General features: G+C 72.1%; 5 protein-coding genes across 8 annotated transcripts; 4 read left to right on the forward strand and 1 right to left on the reverse strand.

Moving 5' to 3' along the window:
* Positions 1-61: 61 nt before the first annotated feature.
* On the forward strand, positions 62-1,661 carry UBTD1 (ubiquitin domain containing 1). Its single transcript, XM_059730273.1, has 3 exons — positions 62-216; positions 609-836; positions 972-1,661. Exons 1-3 carry the CDS (start codon positions 153-155, stop codon positions 1,355-1,357), a joined length of 678 nt encoding a protein of 225 aa, XP_059586256.1. The 5' UTR covers positions 62-152; the 3' UTR covers positions 1,358-1,661.
* Positions 1,662-1,744: 83 nt separating this feature from the next.
* Positions 1,745-5,529, forward strand: ANKRD2 (ankyrin repeat domain 2). Of its 2 annotated transcripts, XM_019492365.2 has the most exons (8): positions 1,745-2,988; positions 3,175-3,336; positions 3,444-3,551; positions 3,815-3,913; positions 4,242-4,340; positions 4,429-4,527; positions 4,629-4,727; positions 4,799-5,529. In XM_019492365.2, the coding sequence occupies exons 1-8, from the start codon at positions 2,842-2,844 to the stop codon at positions 4,907-4,909; spliced, it is 924 nt and encodes a 307-aa protein (XP_019347910.2). In that variant the 5' UTR covers positions 1,745-2,841; the 3' UTR covers positions 4,910-5,529. The 2 variants fall into 2 exon arrangements, with proteins under 2 accessions (XP_019347910.2, XP_019347909.2); XM_019492364.2 differs by having other exon boundaries at positions 4,429-4,727.
* An 80-nt stretch (positions 5,530-5,609) lies between these two features.
* HOGA1 (4-hydroxy-2-oxoglutarate aldolase 1) lies at positions 5,610-8,738 on the forward strand. Its single transcript, XM_014605663.3, has 7 exons — positions 5,610-5,866; positions 6,655-6,783; positions 6,900-7,027; positions 7,232-7,366; positions 7,460-7,556; positions 7,706-7,839; positions 8,401-8,738. The coding sequence occupies exons 1-7, from the start codon at positions 5,653-5,655 to the stop codon at positions 8,548-8,550; spliced, it is 987 nt and encodes a 328-aa protein (XP_014461149.2). The 5' UTR covers positions 5,610-5,652; the 3' UTR covers positions 8,551-8,738.
* Positions 8,739-8,973: 235 nt separating this feature from the next.
* Positions 8,974-12,787, reverse strand: MORN4 (MORN repeat containing 4). 3 transcript variants are annotated; one of them, XM_059730276.1, is made up of 5 exons: positions 12,630-12,787; positions 11,079-11,181; positions 10,836-10,950; positions 10,132-10,241; positions 8,974-9,764 (listed from the first exon to the last, which is right to left on the reverse strand). In XM_059730276.1, exons 1-5 carry the CDS (start codon positions 12,630-12,632, stop codon positions 9,616-9,618), a joined length of 480 nt encoding a protein of 159 aa, XP_059586259.1. In that variant the 5' UTR covers positions 12,633-12,787; the 3' UTR covers positions 8,974-9,615. The 3 variants fall into 3 exon arrangements, with proteins under 3 accessions (XP_059586259.1, XP_059586260.1, XP_059586258.1); XM_059730277.1 differs by having other exon boundaries at positions 12,639-12,723; XM_059730275.1 differs by lacking the exon at positions 12,630-12,787 and adding an exon at positions 12,474-12,581.
* Positions 12,788-13,367: 580 nt separating this feature from the next.
* PI4K2A (phosphatidylinositol 4-kinase type 2 alpha) lies at positions 13,368-17,476 on the forward strand. The gene is made up of 9 exons (XM_059730264.1): positions 13,368-13,831; positions 14,318-14,518; positions 14,612-14,743; positions 14,819-14,972; positions 15,327-15,388; positions 15,594-15,693; positions 15,923-16,056; positions 16,214-16,273; positions 16,403-17,476. Exons 1-9 carry the CDS (start codon positions 13,397-13,399, stop codon positions 16,562-16,564), a joined length of 1,440 nt encoding a protein of 479 aa, XP_059586247.1. The 5' UTR covers positions 13,368-13,396; the 3' UTR covers positions 16,565-17,476.
* The last annotated feature ends 440 nt before the right edge of the window (positions 17,477-17,916 follow it).

Genomic DNA, 17,916 nt, shown 5'->3' on the forward strand with positions numbered 1-17,916 from the left:
CGCCGAGGGGCGGGCCGCGGGGGCGGGGCCGCGGCACGTGGGGGGCGGGGCCGGGCCGGGCCGGGCCCAGCCCGCTTCCCTCCGCCGGGTCTGGCGGCGCCGGGACGAGCCGGGTCCCGCGGGCTGGCGGGCCGGGCCGGGCCGGGCGGGACATGGGCGGCTGCGTGGGGAGGCCGCGCCGAGCCCCGGGCCCGCGACACGCGCGCAAGCGGGCAGGTGAGCGGGGCAGCCGGTTACGTAACCCCCCCGGACCGCCCCGCCCCGGGGATACGGGCACGGGCACGGGCACCGCGCCGCGACGGGGGCACACGGGGGGCTGGGCCGGGCCGGGCCGGGCTGCGGGGGGGGCAGGCTCGCGCGGGCCGGGCCGGGCCGGGCCGGGCCGTGGGGGGTGGCGGGGGGGGGGGGGTGTTGCGGCCGTGACTCACGCCTGGTTCCCGTCACGGGCCGGGCGCGCCCGAGTAATTGCCGGGCCGGGCTGGGGCAGCCGGAGCAACAGGACGTGCTGCCGCCCCCGCCCGCCCGCCCGCCCGCCGGCGACATGCCCGGGGCCGCGGCCGCAGCGGGTGGCAGAGCCCCTCGCCGGCTGACCGTGCCGCTGCCCGCAGGCCGCAACGAGCCGCTGCGCAAGGAGCGTCCCAAGTGGAAGAGCGACTACCCCATGACGGCCGGGCAGCTGCGCAGCAAGCGCGACGAGTTCTGGGACACGGCGCCCGCCTTCGAGGGCCGCGCCGAGATCTGGGACGCGCTCAAGGCGGCCGCCGGCGCCGTGGAGGCCAGCGACCACGGCCTGGCCCAGGCCATCCTGGACGGCGCCAGCATCACCCTGCCTCACGGTAGGCGCCGCGCCGCGCCGGGGGCCCGGTCCCCGGGGGTGGGAGAGACGGGCTGGGGTGGTGGCGGCCGGGGGTCGGCAGCGAGGGGCCGCGGGTGGGCAGCGCGCCGGCCCTCACCGGCTGTGCCCGGCGCAGGCTCCCTGACCGAGTGCTACGACGAGCTGGGGAACCGGTACCAGCTGCCCGTGTACTGCCTGGCGCCGCCCGTGAACCTCATCCAGGAGCGCGGCGAGGACGAGGGCCCCGAGGCGGCGGAGCCGGCGCCGGGCGCGCGGCGCGAGTTCCCGCTGAAGGTGCGGCTGTCGACGGGCCGGGACGTGCGGCTGGGCGCCAGCATGGCCGACACGGTGGGGCAGCTCAAGCGGCAGCTGCAGGCCCGCGAGGGCATCGAGCCCGCCTGGCAGCGCTGGTTCTTCTCGGGGAAGCTGCTGACGGACCGCACGCGCCTGCAGGACACGCGGCTGCAGAAGGACTTTGTGGTCCAGGTCATCGTGAGCCAGCCGCCGCCCCCCAGGAACTGACCCGGCGGTGGGCACGGCCCCCAGGCCGCGGCGCTCGGGCTGGCCCCGGCGTGGACGGGCACCGGGGCTCGGCCCCCCCGCGCCCCTGGAGGAGTGGCCTGCACCCGCTGGGCCGCTCCTGTGACAGGCGCTGCCTGGGGCGGTGCCCGCGGGGGCTGGCGGGGTCCCCCCGCCTGAGCCCCCTTGGACTGTGCTGCTCGTGCTGGAGCGGAGACGCAGCGGGAGCCGCGGTGCAGGGCGCCCGCGGGGCCGGGGCCGCCGTGTCCGTACTCTGTATTTATCAATAAATCCTTCCCAGCTCGGCGGTCTGCGGGGATGCTGGATGGTGACGGGGGCAGTGGCACCGAGGCCACGTTACCCCCGGGGGTCCTGTGCCCGGCTCCTCCCCGTTGCTGGTTAGCTCCTGGCTCCTGTTGGCTCTGCTCTTCCAAGCGCCCTGTCCTCAGCCCCAGGGCTGCAGCGAGCGTGCGCCTGTGTGTGCCGGCACACGCCTGTGCGGGGGCTGCTGGTGGGGGGTCCTGCTCCACGCTCCCTGCCTGGTGCCCCCCACCCCGGCTTGTTGCAGCGCACAGCTTGTCGCCTTCCCAGTGCAGGACCTGGGGGAGGGACCCCCACTGCACACCGAGGCAGCGACCTCCCGTGACCTCAGAAGGGAAGGGTCAAAGGTCACCCTCAGGCTCTAGGCTGGAGCGTGCCTGCCTCGTGGTCCTCGGGCGGTGATGACTGTGGCATCTCCCTTGCCCCCTCCTCTGGTCCCAGCGGGGCTGCGCGCGGTGCGCAGAGACAGGAATAGCTCCTGCCCGAGTTATTCCAGGCAGGCTGGGGTCTGGCCAGCGTGTCCCTGGGGGCTGGCGGAAGTGCCAGTGCCTGACGTCATCTGCCACAGCAGCGCGGAGGGAGCAGCATGTGCGGCATGGAGCAGGACCCCAGCTCCAGGGGCATCGAGAGCTGCCCTGGGGTACTGGCTTGGGATGGGCCCAGGGCTGCCGCAGGGCAGGGGGTGACCAGCTCCAGCGCTCTGCTGCCCCGGTGCGGTGGCTCTGGCTCCTGCCCACACCACAGGCCGGAGCCCCCCTCGGTCCCCCTGCTGTGCCTGGGGCCCTTTAAGGGCGATGCCCAGCGCTGCGGGAAGGTGACCGGGGAGAATGTGGCCGGTGAGCTCATGACAAAAGCCCCCGGTCACAGTCACGGGGCGGGCACACCTGTCCCTTGGGCGCCGCATAAAGCCTGGAGCAGCCGAGCAGCTGCGGGCACAGCAGCGAGGACCCGCCGCAGCTCCCAGCGCCAGGGCAGGCGGTGCCCAGGGCCGGAGCCATGGCGGCGACTGTGGAGCAGGACCTGAAATGGGCGACGGAGCTCATCGACCAGAGGCTGGCGCAGGAGGAGGCGGCGAAGCAGGCGAGTCCGGGGACGCCGGAGCCGGGCTGAGCCCTGGCGCTAGCCCCGATGGCCCTTCCCTGCGGATCTAGCGCCTTACCCGGGCAATGGCACCCAGCCTGGGGGCTGAGGGTGTCTGTGCTGGGTTTCAGAGCAGCTCTGGGCAGCCGCCAGCGCTGGTGCGGATGGAGGTGCAGGAGCTGGAGGATGAGAAGCACCGGGGGGCCCTTCCCCTCGGCATCGCCGTCCTCAAGGTGAGGGGTGTGGGGGGGCGCAGCTGGGCCGGCCCCTCGTCCCGGCAGGCGGCTCTCTAGGAGCTGTGGCCGCCGTGGTCAGGGGGAGCCCGGGGCAGGGTCAAGAGTAGGGGGGAGAAGCCCGCTGATGGCCAAGCACCACGAGGCAGGGATCCAGGCAGACACCTCACTCCCTCCCTGGTGCAGGGCCAGGAGCGGGTGCGGAGGAGCTCGGTGGACCTGCGGCGCGAGATCATCGACGTGGGCGGCATCCAGCACCTCATCGAGCTGCGCAAGCAGCGCCGGCGCCGGCGGGAGGAGCGGGCCGCCACGCCTGAGCCGGCGCCCGAGCCGGAGCCCGAGGACCTTGTAAGGGGCTGGGGTTGAGCCAGAGCCCAGTGGGGCCTGGGGGTCAGGACAGCACCCTCCGGGCGGGGTCCTGGGGTGTAGGAGTCCCATGTCCCCCTGCCCGGCAGGATGCCGCGGTGGTGCCGGAGACGTTCCTGCGGGCGGCCGTGCGGGGCCAGCTCCGCCTCGTCGAGAAGTTCCTGGCTGACGGCGGCTCCCCGGACACCTGCGATGAGGTGGTGCCCCCAGCCCATCCTGGGCCCCCCACGGGCAGCGCCGGGGAGCTGGGCGGAGGGACGATGCACCGGCTGGGCTGGCAATGCTGCGGTCCGTCTGGCCCTTACGGACCCGGCACAGCTGCTCTGTGCCTGGCAGGGCTGCTTGTGCCCCTGGGTGCTGGGCAGGGGTCTGCAGGCGCCTGGTGCAGGCGGGGGACGCAGCCCTCGGGGTGGGGAAGGTGGAGGGGCTGTCCAGTGATGGCGGTGCTGCCCCGGGGCAGTTCCACCGCACAGCGCTGCACCGGGCCTCGCTGGAGGGGCACATCGAGATCCTGGAGAAGCTGCTGGAGCACGGCGCCACCGTGGACTTCCAGGACCGGGTGAGATGGGGGCAGCCCCCTGTCCCTGCCACGGGTCTGGGGAGGGCACCTGGAGGAAGCATTTGGGGATCAGCCCAGAGCCCCCAGAGGTGGCGGAGGAGCCCTACTGCAGTCTGATTGGCTGCCCGTCCCCTCTGCCCTGCCCCTAGTGGAAAAGCAGCCAATCAGGGGGCTGCTCCTGCAAGGGCTGGTCACCCTTTCTGCAGTGTGAGGGGCATGGGGTCCTGGGTGTGGGTGGGGCAGGGGGAGTTGTGGGGCAGGTGGGGGGGGTTGTGGGACGTGGCCAGGCAGGGGCTGGCCTGGCCCTGACGTGAGCATCTGTGGGCAGCTGGACTGCACGGCCGCGCACTGGGCCTGCCGTGGGGGACACTTGGCCGTGGTGAAGCTGCTGCAGGACCACGGTGCCAACCTCAACCTCGTGGACAAGGTGAGTGCAGGGGTGGGGGTGCAGGCAGGTGCCACCCCCGTGGGTCCCTTTGGGGGCTAACACCCTCCTCCCCCGCCAATCTCCCCAGCTCCTGAGCACCCCACTGCATGTGGCCACACGCACCGGCCACGCCGACATTGCAGAGCACCTCATCCACGTCGGCGTGGCCATCAATGCTGTGGACAGGGTAGGTGCTGTACCTGCTCCGTGGCCCAGGCATGCAGGCGGGAGGGGGTCTGGAGGCCACCGGGCCCCACTGCCTGGTGACGTGGGTGCCCATGGCCACAGGAGGGGGACACGGCCCTGCATGACGCCGCGCGGCTCAACCGCTACAAAATCATCAAGATGCTGCTCCTCTACGGGGCCGACATGCTGGCCAAGAACCTGGTAAGTGCTGGGCCAGGGACACGGGGTGAGGCCACGCCGGGCTGCCCTCACCCCCTGCACCCACCCCGCAGGCCGGGAAGACCCCCATGGACCTGGTGCAGCTGTGGCAGACGGACACGCGGCAGGCGCTGGAGACCCCCGAGCAGAGCAGGGTGGAGGTGGACACGGAGGCGCCGGCATGAGAGCGGGCGCAGGCTCCAGCAATAAAGTGCTGTGGTGGACAGCAGCGGGTCCAGGACCGTGTGCGCCTGAGGCTGGGCTGTGCCAATGCTCCTGCTGGCACCAACCCCGCAGGGTCCTGGTGGAGGGTCTTGCCCCCGCACGCAGGCTCAGCCCCGCGCTGTGCTGGGGCAGGAAGGGATTGCCCCCTGGTCAGACTGGTGCAGACTGGGGGGTTTTGCCTTCCTCTGCAGCGGGGGCACGGCCTGGCCTGGGCTCTGCAGCGCCCACGACCCCTGGCAGCAGCAGGACGTTGGTGGCTGCGGCCCCGCTGTGCCCCGGGGGCAGGGCGGGGGCGATGCCTGGGGCTGTGTCGGGGACGACTGTGACGTGTCTCTGAGGTTGGACATGGGGTTTGTCTGGGCTGGTTTGGACGGGGCTGATCCTGCCTCAGGACTGGATGCGACCCCGCGGTTCCCTGCCCGCCCTGTGGCTGTGTGGGGAGGTGAGGACACCCAGGACAGGGGTTGAGGGGCTCTTGCAGGACCTGGGTATCACCGGCCGGCAGCCCCTGGGGGGCAGGAAGGGGCTGATCCAGGAGCAGGGTCGCACACCTAGGGGTGCTCAGCACTGGTGTCCAGAGGCCCCCCCTCCCCGCCTGCTCCCCGAGCCACCCCCAGGGCCACACCGCCAGGGAGCAGCGAATCCCTAACGAGCCCTGTCAATCATTAACGGCCTGGGCAGCAGCTCGGAGCTCAGTCCCGCCATGGCGCTCACGGCCCCGCTGCGGCTGGGGGGCCGAGGTTGGCGCCCCGGGGTGCTGGGCAGGGTGCTGAGCACCGCCCCCACCAAGCCAACGCCCAGGTTGGACCTGCGGGGCATCTACCCACCCCTGGCCACCCCCTTCATGGCCCAGGGTGGCGTGGACTACGCCCGGCTGGAGGACAACCTGCGCCTCTACGCCCAGGTCCCCTTCCGAGGTGAGCGTGGGGCAGGGGGCACAGCGCGGCTGGGGCAGCTACAGTGCGGGGCAGGGACTGGCTCAGCCCCTCCAGTGCTGCCCCCTTCGGGCCAGGGGCGCATGGCGGAGCCCCGACATCGTGGAGCACCTGCCGTGGAGCCTGGTGTGGCTCCCCGCAGCCCGCGCGAGGCAGAGCCGGCCCGGTCCTGGGGACCCTGGAGAGGCCCCGGCAAGGCCGGATGCGCCTGTGCCCCGGGCGGGTGCTGGCGCCGCAGGGCTGGGGGCAGCGAGGTGCTGGATCTCGTCTCCCGACGTGCCACGGCCACCTGCCCGGGACGGTGCCCAGCGCGGGGTGGGGGTGGGGTGCACAGCTGGGCTCTGGCCATGGCCGTGGCCTTGCTCGTCCGCCAGCCCAAGGATGCAGCCTCGGCTGGACTTTGCTCCAGTGTCGGCAGCCGGAAAGGGGCAGAGGGTGAAGCTGCTCCCCCCAGCTCTGGCATGGCGTACAGACTGCACACACGCGTGTGCACGCGCTGTCCAGCCAGGCTCCCTGGACCGCTCCAGGAGAGGAGACCCTCCAGGCCACGGCCACGCTCCACCACCTCCTGCGCCAGGGTCTGCCCCGCAGCCCCCAGCCTGGGGTGGGCCCGGTCCACATTGGGGCGGGGGAGCAGCGCACATCTGTGGGCACACGTGTCGGGGCAGCGTCATGGGGCTGGGACTCAGGGCGTGTGGGCTGTAGGCCGGGTCCTGGCTGGGGCTGGGGGCTGCCCCCCACCCTGCCCTTGACCCCTGCCGGCCGCGCAGGCTTCGTGGTGCAGGGCTCCAACGGCGAGTGCCCGCTGCTGACGGGGCCGGAGCGCCTGGACATCGTGGCCCGCGTGCGTCGGGCCGTGCCCCGCCCCCGCCTCCTGCTGGCCGGCTCCGGATGCGAGTGTGAGACTGGGGGGGCCCCTCACCCCTGCCCTGGCTCAGATGCCCGTGGGCCCGATCCTGCTGCCCTGGAGGGCCCTGTGGGGCGGGGGGCTCTCATCTTGCCCCTCCCCCCGCAGCCACGCAGGCCACCATTGAGCTGACGGCAGGGATGGCGGAGGCGGGTGCCGACGCTGTCTTGGTGGTGACACCCTGCTACTACCGGGGTGCCATGAGCACCGCCGCCCTGGTGCTGCATTACACCCAGGTGAGGGGCGGGGGTCAGGCTCAGACCCAGCTGGGAAGGGCTGGCGTGGCGTGGCGTGGCGTGGCCGGGCTCCACCTGGTGCAGAACGCCCTACCCGCTGCTCCTGGGGTGGGCACGTGGTGCTGAGCCCAGCTGGGCGCAGAGAGGACGTGGGGCCCCATGGCCGTGGGCTGCGTGTCCCAGCCCCACCGGCTCCCTGCGCAGGTGGCAGAGGCGTCGCCGGTGCCTGTGGTGCTGTACAGCGTCCCTGCCAACACCGGCCTGGAGCTGCCCCTGGAGGCCGTGCTGGCCCTGGCCCCGCACCCCAACGTCGTGGGGCTCAAGGACAGCGGCGGCGACGTGAGTCGGGGGCTCGAGGCAGATGTGGGGGTCGGGTCCCAGACCCCCGGCGCCAGGTCCAGGCTCTGGGGGACGCTGCCCGTGTCTCCCCAGATCACGCGCCTGGGGCTGATCGTGCACAAGACACGGCGCGAGGACTTCCAGGTGCTGGCGGGGTCGGCCGGGTTCCTGCTGGCCAGCTACGCTGTGGGTAGGTGGGGGCAGCTGGGAGCCAGGCTGGGCCGTGCTGCATCCGGGGGGTGTTGGAGACCCTCGAGAGGAGGGTGGAAGGGGCCGTGGGGATGGTGCTGGGGAGGGCTGGGCCCCCGTCCCGGCTGACGCCCGGCCCCTCTGCCCCAGGTGCCGTCGGGGGGGTCTGCGCGCTTGCCAATGTCCTGGGCGCGCCGTTGTGCCAGCTGGAGCGCCTGTGCCAGGAGGGGCGCTGGCAGGAGGCCCGGGACCTGCAGCACCGGCTCATCGAGCCCAACGCGGCGGTAGGATGCCAGGGGGCTGCGGGGCAGGAGTGAGGGGCAGGGCTCCCGGGCCCAGGTGCCTGGGGAAGGGCTGTGCAGGCAGGAGCCGGGCCCTGCCCTCGGGACCGTGCCAGGAACAGCATGTCCCCTGGCACCAGCTGCAGCTCGGCCCCCAAGTGCAGGCACAACCCTATTTATAGGCTGGGATTTGGGGTGGTGGGGGGGGGGGGGCACAGCTCCCAGCCTGGAAGCCCTGAACTCAGCCCCCACCACCCCCGTTATACACCACCACCAGGCCCCCCCCAGAGGTAGCTGCACCCCTGGGGCTGGCAGAGCAGAGCGCAGGGCTGGGGGGGCTGCAGCCCCTTCCCCACCTCCCAGCTCTGCTGAGAGAGGCAGGAGCTGGGCAGGGGCATGGGGGGCTCTGGGCCGGGAGGAGGTGGGGACCCTGCCCTGCCCTGCTGCTGCCCAGGCTGCTCTCGTGGCCCCGCTGACGGGTCGCAGCCCCTGGCCCCGGGGGTCCCAGCTGCCTGGTGGGACGGGGCCGCGTGGGTCAGGCGCTCACAGGCTGCCTGGCCCCAGGTGACGCGGCGCTTCGGCGTGGCGGGGCTGAAGCAGGCCATGGAGTGGTTCGGCTACCACGGGGGGCCCTGCCGGGCACCGCTGCTGCCGCTCAGCGAGGACCAGGCCGCTGCGCTGCGCCGGGCCTTCACCCGCAACGGCTGGCTCTGACCCCCTGCACGGCGCTGCCTCCTGCATGCACTCCAACCCCCAGCGCCCCCGGCTGCCCGCTGCCCCTACCCCTGCCAGGGCAGCCGCGGCCTGGGAGCTCAGCACCACCCCCGCTTGGCCCAGGCACGAGGCGGTGGGTTCCTGGGGCCACGCAGGGCTGAGCTGGCAATAAACTCGTTGCACCTGCATTGCATCCTCCTCCTTCCTGACTGGGGGGGAGCGCTCGGGGCAGGCCCGGGCTGCTGTGCCCCCTCCAGCAGGGCAGCGCGTGGCTCCGCGCCCAGCCCAGGGCTCCAGGACCCTGCACCCTTCCAAGGCTGCCCAGAGCCCCCCCGCCGCTCTCAGCTTTACGTAGGGATGAGCGTGGGTACGTGGGGGGCGCCTGGGGCTGGGGGGCTCCGGACACAGACACGCAGGCGGGGGCTTGGCAAGGCGGTTTTACTCCCGGCCAGGCGGGCGCAAGGCACGGAGCGGCGTCGCGGACATTCAGCGCGGCCAGGCAGGACCCCCCCCCACCGCCCAGGCCCCTCACTCCTGACCCACCGTCCCCACTGCTGGGCTCCACCTGCCTGGGCAGAAGGGCCTTGTCCTGCCAGGCTCTGCCCCGGTGCGATGGGGGGGTTTGGCACTGCCGTAGTGGGGACAGGGCTTGGCCCTGGGGCATCTCTGCAGCACCATCCTGCCCCTGTCGGGGCCGGGCCTGAGGCGGGGTGGGGAGCGTGACCTGTTGGAGACCCAGCCCCTGCCCGTGCCCCACCCCGCAAAGGCACCGGGCACACAGCCCCACCCCCATGCCGTGCGCAGCTCCCATCACTCCCAGCCTGGGGGGCAACTCCGTACGGCCCCCCACACCCTGGCTGGGGGCTGCCCCTGGGGAAGAGCCCCAGTCCCTGCCTGGGCCCTGGCACTGTGGCATCTGCAAGGCACCGCGTGGCCCTGCGGGAAGGACGAGCTGCCCTGGGGGGTGAGCAGAGCCCGGGGGCAGTTGGGGGGACCTCCCCGGGGAGCCCTGGAGCCGGGCTGGGGGTGCCCGGCTGCTCGAGGAGGGGCTGGGGCGGGGGGCGGTCACACCATGAGGCCGTGTGTGGACTTGGAGACGCTCTGGGCGCGCTGGATCACGGCCGGGCACTTCTCGCGCCGCAGCAGCTTGTTGTTCTCAAAGAAGCCCTCGTTGCGGGGGACCCCATGGGAGCCGTCGGGGAACGTCAGGAGCCCTGGGGAGGGAAGGGTGGGCGTCACGGGGCGGGGAGGGCACACGAGGGAGGCACATGGGGGCAGGGGAGAGCATGCACAAGGGGTGGCATGGGGCACGCAGCTGGCGCGGGGCAGGGCAGCTGGAGAGAGGTGGGGGCACCACAGCAGGGCTGGGGGTCTGGGCCTGGGGTGGGGGGAGCACGGTCTGGGGACCAGGGAGGCAGGGGCTGGGGTCAGGGGCAAATGTTGGGGCCTGGGGTCAAGGGCAGGGGTCGGGACCAGGGCAGGGTGGCAGAGGCTGGAGGCTGTGGCGGGCGGTGTGTGGGCGCGGGCTGGGCCCTGGCTGGGCGGGGGGCACTGGGCTGGGCTGGGGGCCCCGGCACTCACCGAAGCCCTCGACGCGGCCGCCCTTGAACTCGCCCTCGAAGGTCATGTTATCGTAGCGCGTGAAGACGCCGACGCCGCTGAACTTCCCCTGCACGAACTCCCCCTCGTACCTGCAGCGTGGTCGAGCCAGGGGGCAGCTGTGTTAGCCCGGTCCCCCACCCCATGCCCGCTGCTGCGGGGCCACGGCCTGGCACCGGTGCAGGGCTGGTCCTGAGCTCCAGACATGCGGGGCCTGCCTGTGCCTGCCCTGCCCCGAGGTGTGGCCGCACTCGCACCAGGCCCACGCATACATATGGTTGCACAAGTGCACATCACATGCAGAGCAGCACGCCCACACTTCCAGGCATATGCACACGACTAGATACACCCACATGTGCGTGCATGCACAAAGCATGCACTTACACACACACATGTGCTTACACTTGCACATGCACATCTGAATATACAAACATATTCACAATTGCACATACACACAGACACTCTCACACATGCACAGACAAGCATGCTCATACCCACACGTGCGTGCACAAAGACGTACCCCCCCACACCTGCTCCGAGGACCCATGGCTGTGTCAGAGTCCTTCCCCCCTTCCCTCTGAGCTGCTGCTTGCCCCTGGCGCTGGAGGCACCCCCTGCTCCGCAGCCCCAGCCCGGGGGCCAACCACAGCAGCGGGCGCTGCTCAGCCCTGGGTCTCCCCACGCACCGGGAGCCATCAGCAAAAGTGAGCACCCCGCAGCCGTGAAAGAGCCCGTTCTCGAAGTGGCCCAGATAGGTGCTGCCGTCAGCGAAGGTCAGCTGGCCCATGCCGTGCCGGCGGCCTGGCGGGTGAGAGCAGCCGGTCACCAGCGCCCCCGACACCGGGGTGGGGCACAGGCCCTGGGGACAGGAGCACTGGGGGGGGCAGCTCCTGGCCTCCCTGCCTGAACCCCTGGCCGGGGAGACTGACCTTCCTTCCACTCGCCGCGGTACTCCTCCCCACTGGAGTAGGTGAAGGAGCCCTTGGTCAGCGTCATGGTCCTGGTGCCAGCTCCCGCGGGCGCAGGGCAAGGCTGCAAGGGAGGGCGGGTGAGTGCATGGCCGAGGCCAGGGCCCACGGGCAGCGCTGTGCAGGCCGGGCTGAGCCCCCAGCATCCCCCATACAGAGACTCCGGCAGCACCGATCCTGCCCCACATTACCAGGGGCTGTCCCCTCTCCCCGAGCTGCCCACCCTCTCCTTTGGGACCCGACTCCAAGCCCCCTCCATCTCCCTGGGGCTGCCAGAGCCCTCTGCTGGGACGTCACGAGCTGGGGCAGGTCCTGGGCACTGCCCGAGACCACGACACCTGCCGACACGGCCCAGGGGGCACCCGGGGCCGGCGTCTGCTTGAGCCCGCTGCTGGTGCTGGCTGCAGCTGCCTGGCAGGACTGGCCCCTTGGCACACGGGTCCCAGCGCTGCACCCCTCCTCCGGGCAGTGCATGGGGCTGAGTCCTGGCAGAGAGCGTGGCTCCAGGGGCCACGGCCAGTGCTGGCGGAGGAGGGTTGCAGCGGGCAGGTACATCTGCCAGGGCTGCAGATGTGCCAGGGCCGCGGTGTCAGGGCTGTGCCAGAGGTGTGTGCATGAATGGGTCTGGTGGCACCAGCGCCTGGCACCCTCTGACCCACGCCTGAAACTCCAGCCACACGGCTCAGGTTGCGGCCGCTCGGGGCAGGACCCGGCAGCACCTCCATGAAACATGCACGCGGCCGGCCGGGTGAGCGGCACAGCCGGCACGCGTGACCCCAGCCACGCAGCTGTCACCAGGGCTGGGCTGGCTCTGCGCTGCCCACGGTCCACCTGTGATGGAGCCACGTGCCGTGGACAGACCCAGGGGCTGCAGCCATGCAGGGCCAGGGTGCTCTCCCTTCCGTAAAGGGGGACCAGGATGGGGCGGGGGAGCCAGGGGCACGGAGCTGGGGGGAGCAGGGCCCCGGGGACGGTCTCCTCTAGCCCGCAGCCAGCGCGCTCCGGAGCCCTGGCGCCCCGCCCCAAGCATGCACCGCAAGCACACGGCCTGCTGCACCCTGAACTCCCCCCTGCACCCCACCCCGTGCACACGGCCTGCTGCACCCCTGTAGCACCCCACCCCGTGCACGCAGCCTGCTGCACCCCTGTAGCACCCCACCTGCTGCACCCCGCACCCCACCCCTCGCACCCTGCCCTGTGCCCGAGACGTGCTGCACCCTGCACCGCGCCCCGTGCACGCAGCCTGCTGCACTCTCCATCCCTTGCACCCCGCCCCGTGCACCGGGCACGCCGCACCCCGCATCGCCGCCCCACGCACGGAGCCGGCGGCACCCCGCACCCCCCGCCCGGCCGCACCTGGGCTCCGCGCTGCACCGCCGGCGCCGCTCCCCGCCCCCCGCTGGGGGTCCCCATGCGCCGGCGGCGCCGCTCCCCAGCGCCGCGCTCCCCCCCGCCCTGTCATCGCCGCCCTGGCATCGCCCGGATGCATCCCCTCCTGCAGTTGGCTGTCACCATGATCACCGGAAGCAACGCAGCTTCTCACTGGTCGGCTCTCCAGTGCTGTCATCGGCCGCCATCTTTGTGAAGGGTAAGGAGAGCGGCTCCTCCTACCCCGCTGCCCCCAAGTCCGCCATCTTTGTGAGGGGCAGCGCTGCACATCCGCCCTGGGCTCGCCATCTCTGTGAGGGGCAACGATGACTCTACCCCTTGGGCCCAGCATCTTTGTGAGGGGCAGAGGCCTGCCAGCCCTGAGGGGCATTGCTGGCCCCAGGGGCAGGGGCAGGGGCTGGCGTCCCCGCCCCCATCTGCCGGGGCCACGGTGCCCCTCAAGCATGAGATCACTGCCACGGCCACTGTCACCGCGCCACCAGCAGCCTCAGTGGCGTGGCTGCCCTCCCCAGTGTGCCCACTGCAACGCATGCACGCTGCAGCCCCGCTCCGCCTGCCAACGCCCTGCCGGCCCACGTTGCGCCTCTGGGCCTCGGGCTGCCGGCTGCTCCGCCATCCGCTCGTGCGGGGACGGGGACGGGGACGGGGCCTGGCCCTGCCGCCACGGCCCCCAAGCGCGGGGCGTGCAAGGCGGCGGCCGGCATGCGAGGGCAATGGGCGGGGCTAGCACCTCAGTGGGAGGGGCGAGGAATGGGCGTGGCCAGCGCAGGCAGGGGGCGGGGCGGCGAGGTGACATCACCGCGAGCAGCGGGAGGGGCGTGTGCTGGTCGCGCGGTCAGCTGACAGCGCCCACGTGTCCCGCGCCCGGCCCCCCCGCCGCCGCCGCCGCCATGGACGAGACGAGCCCGCTAGTGTCGCCGGAGCGCGCCCCCGGCCCCGACTACGGGCTGCCCGGCCCGGCCGCGCCGCCGCCCGCCCCCCCCCTGCCGCCGCCGCCCGCGCCCTCGCCGCCCGCCTCCCCGCCCGCCCGCGACCGCGACCGGGACCGGGACCGCGAGCGGCAGCCGCTGCTGGAGCGGGGCTGGCGGGGCCCGGGCGGCGCGCTGGCGGCGGGGCCGGGCGCGGCGGGGCCGGGCGCGGCGGGGGGCGCGGGCGCGGCGGGGGGCGCGGGGGCCGGCGCGGCGCGGGCGCGGAACGACTTCCCCGACGACCCCGCGTTCGCCGCCGTGGTGCGGGCCGCCGAGCTGGCCAGCGAGCGCGGCATCTTCCCCGAGCGCATCCCGCAGGGCTCCAGCGGCAGCTACTTCGTCAAGGACCCGCAGGGGGTGGGTGGGTGCGCCGCGCCGCACCGCGCCGGGACCCCGCAGCGCCCCGCGCCCGCCCCGGCCCGGCCCGGCCGGGGTCACGCGCGCGCTGCTGAGTCACCCTGCGCCGGGGCCGGGCCGGGCCGGGCCGGGCCAGCGCTGCCCCTGGGCTCGGGCTGGGGGGCGTCACGTGGCGTCCCCCCACCCCACCCCTGTGGCCGGATGCGCGGGGCTCGTGCTCCCTGCTGGGCGCGGGGGGGGGGGAGCGGGCGCGGTGCTGCAGGCGCTGTGGAAGTTCCCGCGTGGGCCCGGGCTCCTGGTGCTGCCCGGGGAGTTTCCAGCCGCCGGCCCCAGCATCCCGGCCCTGGCCCCGCGGTGCAGCCTGGGGCCCTGCTCCCGCTGCGGGGCGAGGCAGGGCCGTGGCAGCGGGAGCAGGGCTTGTGCGTGGGCATCGGGGCAGTCTCTCCCTGCTCCCCCGGCCCAGACCCCGCTCTCTGTGCCCTGCAGAAGGTCATCGGCGTGTTCAAGCCCAAGAACGAGGAGCCCTACGGGCAGCTGAACCCCAAATGGACCAAGTGGCTGCAGAAGCTGTGCTGCCCCTGCTGCTTCGGGCGCGACTGCCTCGTGCTCAACCAGGGCTACCTGTCTGAGGCCGGTGCCAGCCTGGTGGACCAGAAGCTGGAGCTTAACATCGTGCCCCGCACAAAGGTGGGTGGGGAGGCAGCCCTGCCTGGGCACCGGTGACCTGCTGGGGGTCGGGGCCGGAGCAGCTGGCTGACCGGTCCACCCGTGCCCCCCCAGGTGGTGTACTTGGCCAGCGAGACCTTCAACTACAGCGCCATCGACCGCGTGAAGTCCCGCGGGAAGCGCCTGGCCCTGGAGAAGGTGCCCAAGGTCGGGCAGCGCTTCCACCGCATCGGCCTCCCACCAAAGGTAGGGGCTCTGGCATTGCTACCGCAGCCACTCCTGGTCCACACCGGCCCCTCTAACTGGCCATATCCATCCCAGGTGGGCTCCTTCCAGCTCTTCGTGGAGGGCTACAAGGACGCGGACTACTGGCTGCGGCGGTTCGAGGCCGAGCCGCTGCCTGAGAACACGAACCGGCAGCTGCTGCTGCAGTTCGAGAGGCTGGTGGTGCTGGACTACATCATCAGGAACACAGGTGGGGACGCGGGCACTGGGGGGTCTCTAGCAGCTCCTGGATGGCACCACCCCTCCCTGAGGGCAGGGCACCTCCTGGGGTCATCTGCCAGGGTCAGGAGGTTGGACGGACCTTGGCACCAGGTGCACCTGCTGCTGCGCTGGGTGTTGGGCTCCAAGAGGAGCACCCCCCGAGCAGTGCCCTGGTCCTGCTGGGGCGTTGAGCTCTGGGGCAGGGCTTGGCTCCCCCCCACCCTGCTGGGCGCAGGCTTTGGGATGCCCTCCTAGAGGCTGGGGCCGCCCGTCGGTCCCTGGGGTAGGTGCTCGGAGCAGCACGGGCTGGGCGCATGCTGACCTGGCCGGCATCTCTCTGCAGACCGGGGCAATGACAACTGGCTCATCAAGTATGACTGCCCCCTGGACAGCGCCGGCGCGCGGGTGAGCGGGCAGATGTGCGGGCCCTGGGCTGGGCAGTGCTTGTTATCGGGGATGGGCCGAGGCCTGCACGGGGCTGTGTCCATGCTCGCTGGGCAGGGCACAGCTGCCTGGCTGGGTGGGTGGATGGACCAGGCCCCTGCAAGGGGGGTGCTCTGGGCATGGGGAGTTTGCCTGCCCCCCGTGATGCAGCCCCACTTCCCCACAGGACAGCGACTGGGTTATGGTGAAGGAGCCCATCATCAAGCTGGCCGCCATCGACAATGGCCTGGCCTTCCCCCTGAAGCACCCCGACTCCTGGAGAGCATGTGAGTGCCCAGGCCTGGGCGAGGCTCATGGGGCTGTGCGCCACGGTTGTGGGGGTGGCCAACGCCTGGGGCCGGGCGGCCCCCTCCTTGCCCAGGGACCTGCACGAGGGCCCTGAGCTCGGGGGCAGCGGGTGCTGCCCAGCCTGTACCCACCAGGGAGCGGGGCCCTGGGCAGGCTGGGGCAAGGGTCGGGGGAGCTCTAGACCTCAGCCCTGCCCCCTCTTTGCAGACCCCTTCTACTGGGCATGGCTGCCCCAGGCCAAAGTGCCCTTCTCGCAGGAGATCAAGGACCTGATCCTACCTAAGATCTCAGACCCCAACTTTGTCAAGGACCTGGAGGAGGATCTCTATGAGCTCTTCAAGGTTAGCGGGGCCCTGTGGCTGGCCCTCGGGGGGACCTCGGGAGGGAGCGAGTGCCTGAGCCCAGCCCCCAGGGGCTTGAAGGGGGCACTGGGGCCGCAGCTGCTATGGGGGACTTCCGGGGGGTCTGACTGCTTCCCTTTCCCTGCGTGTCTTGCAGAAGGATCCTGGCTTTGACCGGGGGCAGTTCCACAAGCAGATCGCAGTCATGAGGGGGCAGGTACGTGGGGCAGGGCAGGGCTTTGGGGTGCGGGGTAGGCACATGCTGTCCCTGTACTGGGAGGAGCCTGTCTAGGGCTGGGGAGTGGATCCAGTGGATTCCAGAATTGGGGCCCTCCCTTGCCCCCAGATCCTGAACCTGACGCAGGCGCTGAAGGACGGGAAGAGCCCCCTGCACCTGGTGCAGATGCCGCCAGTGATCGTGGAGACGGCGCGCTCGCACCAGCGCAGTGCCAGCGAGGCCTACACCCAGAGCTTCCAGAGCCGGAAGCCCTTCTTCTCCTGGTGGTAGCGCCGGGGCCGGGACTGAGGGGGGCCGGGACCCCACTCAGCCCCAAGCTCAGCCCCACGGGTGAGCGGATGGGGCACTGGACGCTGTGCGGTGGGGCCTGGAGCAGTCCCCTGCCCAGCTCCAATGGACAATCCCTCGGCTGGATGCCCCGTGCCCGGCCCATGTGCAGCTCCGAGCACTTGGGCCAGATCCGTCCAGCACGTTACCAGTAGCCTGCTGCCCCCTGCACCAGACTGCAGGCCCAGTGCTGGCACCCCCTCCTGCATGTTGCTCCCTGGGGGGCGGGCAGCCGTCCTGGCCAGCCGGTGCCTGGCACTTCTCTCTGTGGCTGCGTCCCGTTAGCTCCCAGACTCCTGGGTCCGTGCTGCAGAAGCACCTGTTGAGTGCAAGGGGCTGGGCGGGGGCCCAAGGCAGTGGTGGCAGCAGCAGCTATGAGCTGGGAAGGGGCTGTCAGAGGCTGCAGGGCCCTGCCTCTTGCATCGAGTTGCACGTCTGGGCTGTGGGTACTGTCAGGGTGCTTGGGGTGCCTCCGCTCGCTCCCCGGAGCGGCTAGAGCCAAAGTGCTGCTGCTGGGCCCTGCAGGGCCTGGCGCCTGCTCCATGGTGGGGTGCGGGGGCCTGGCTGAGCCCCGGCTCATCTCTGCTTGGCTTGGGGTGGGTCAAACTGCTGTGGGGCCCTGCAGGCTGCGGGGCCTGTGGGCCGGCATGCGGGGCCAGGGTTGGCTGTGTGACCCTGCGGGGGCAGGGGTGCCCACTCCCTCCCCATGCCGGCAGGGCTCAGTCCCTTGGGCACAGGGGTGACGAGCTCCCAGAGCTCGTGGGAGGGGCTGTGCCCCCCCGGCTGCATCCGCCACTGACCCGAAATGTATCGTTCCAATGCACTGTAGAAATGTACGTAATGTATTTAAACCAACCCAGCCTCTGCCCAGTTGCATTTTGACCACCGCCTGCCATGCCGCTGTCTGCTTCCCGGGGCTGTGACGCACTGCCCGCTCCCCTGCCACGGCAGAGCAGCGCCGGGGGAGCGGGGACAAGGGTCACTAGAGGGGCTGTATGGGGCAGGGACAGGGCTGCGGCTGCAGGACGTCGGCCCTGGGGCGAGAGCAGCTCCCGGTGCTGGCATCGTGCTGTCCCAGACACGCGTTGGGGTCGCCCTGCTCTGGCACGGCTGGGCCTGTGCACTCTGCGGTGTGGGGGACCGTGCACTGCTGGGATTGCCCCAGGTGGGGGGAGCACCCCAGGCTGCAGCACGGCTGGGCCAGCAGCCTTGGGCATTCGAGCTACCCTGCCCTGGGAGGCGCCTCCCACCCCCCCACCAGCTGGCCGTGAGCTGGGAGCTAGGCCCTGTGCGTG

The sequence above is a fragment of the Alligator mississippiensis genome, chromosome 6 (genome assembly GCF_030867095.1).
Source record: "Alligator mississippiensis isolate rAllMis1 chromosome 6, rAllMis1, whole genome shotgun sequence".
NCBI classification, from domain to species: Eukaryota; Metazoa; Chordata; order Crocodylia; family Alligatoridae; genus Alligator; species Alligator mississippiensis.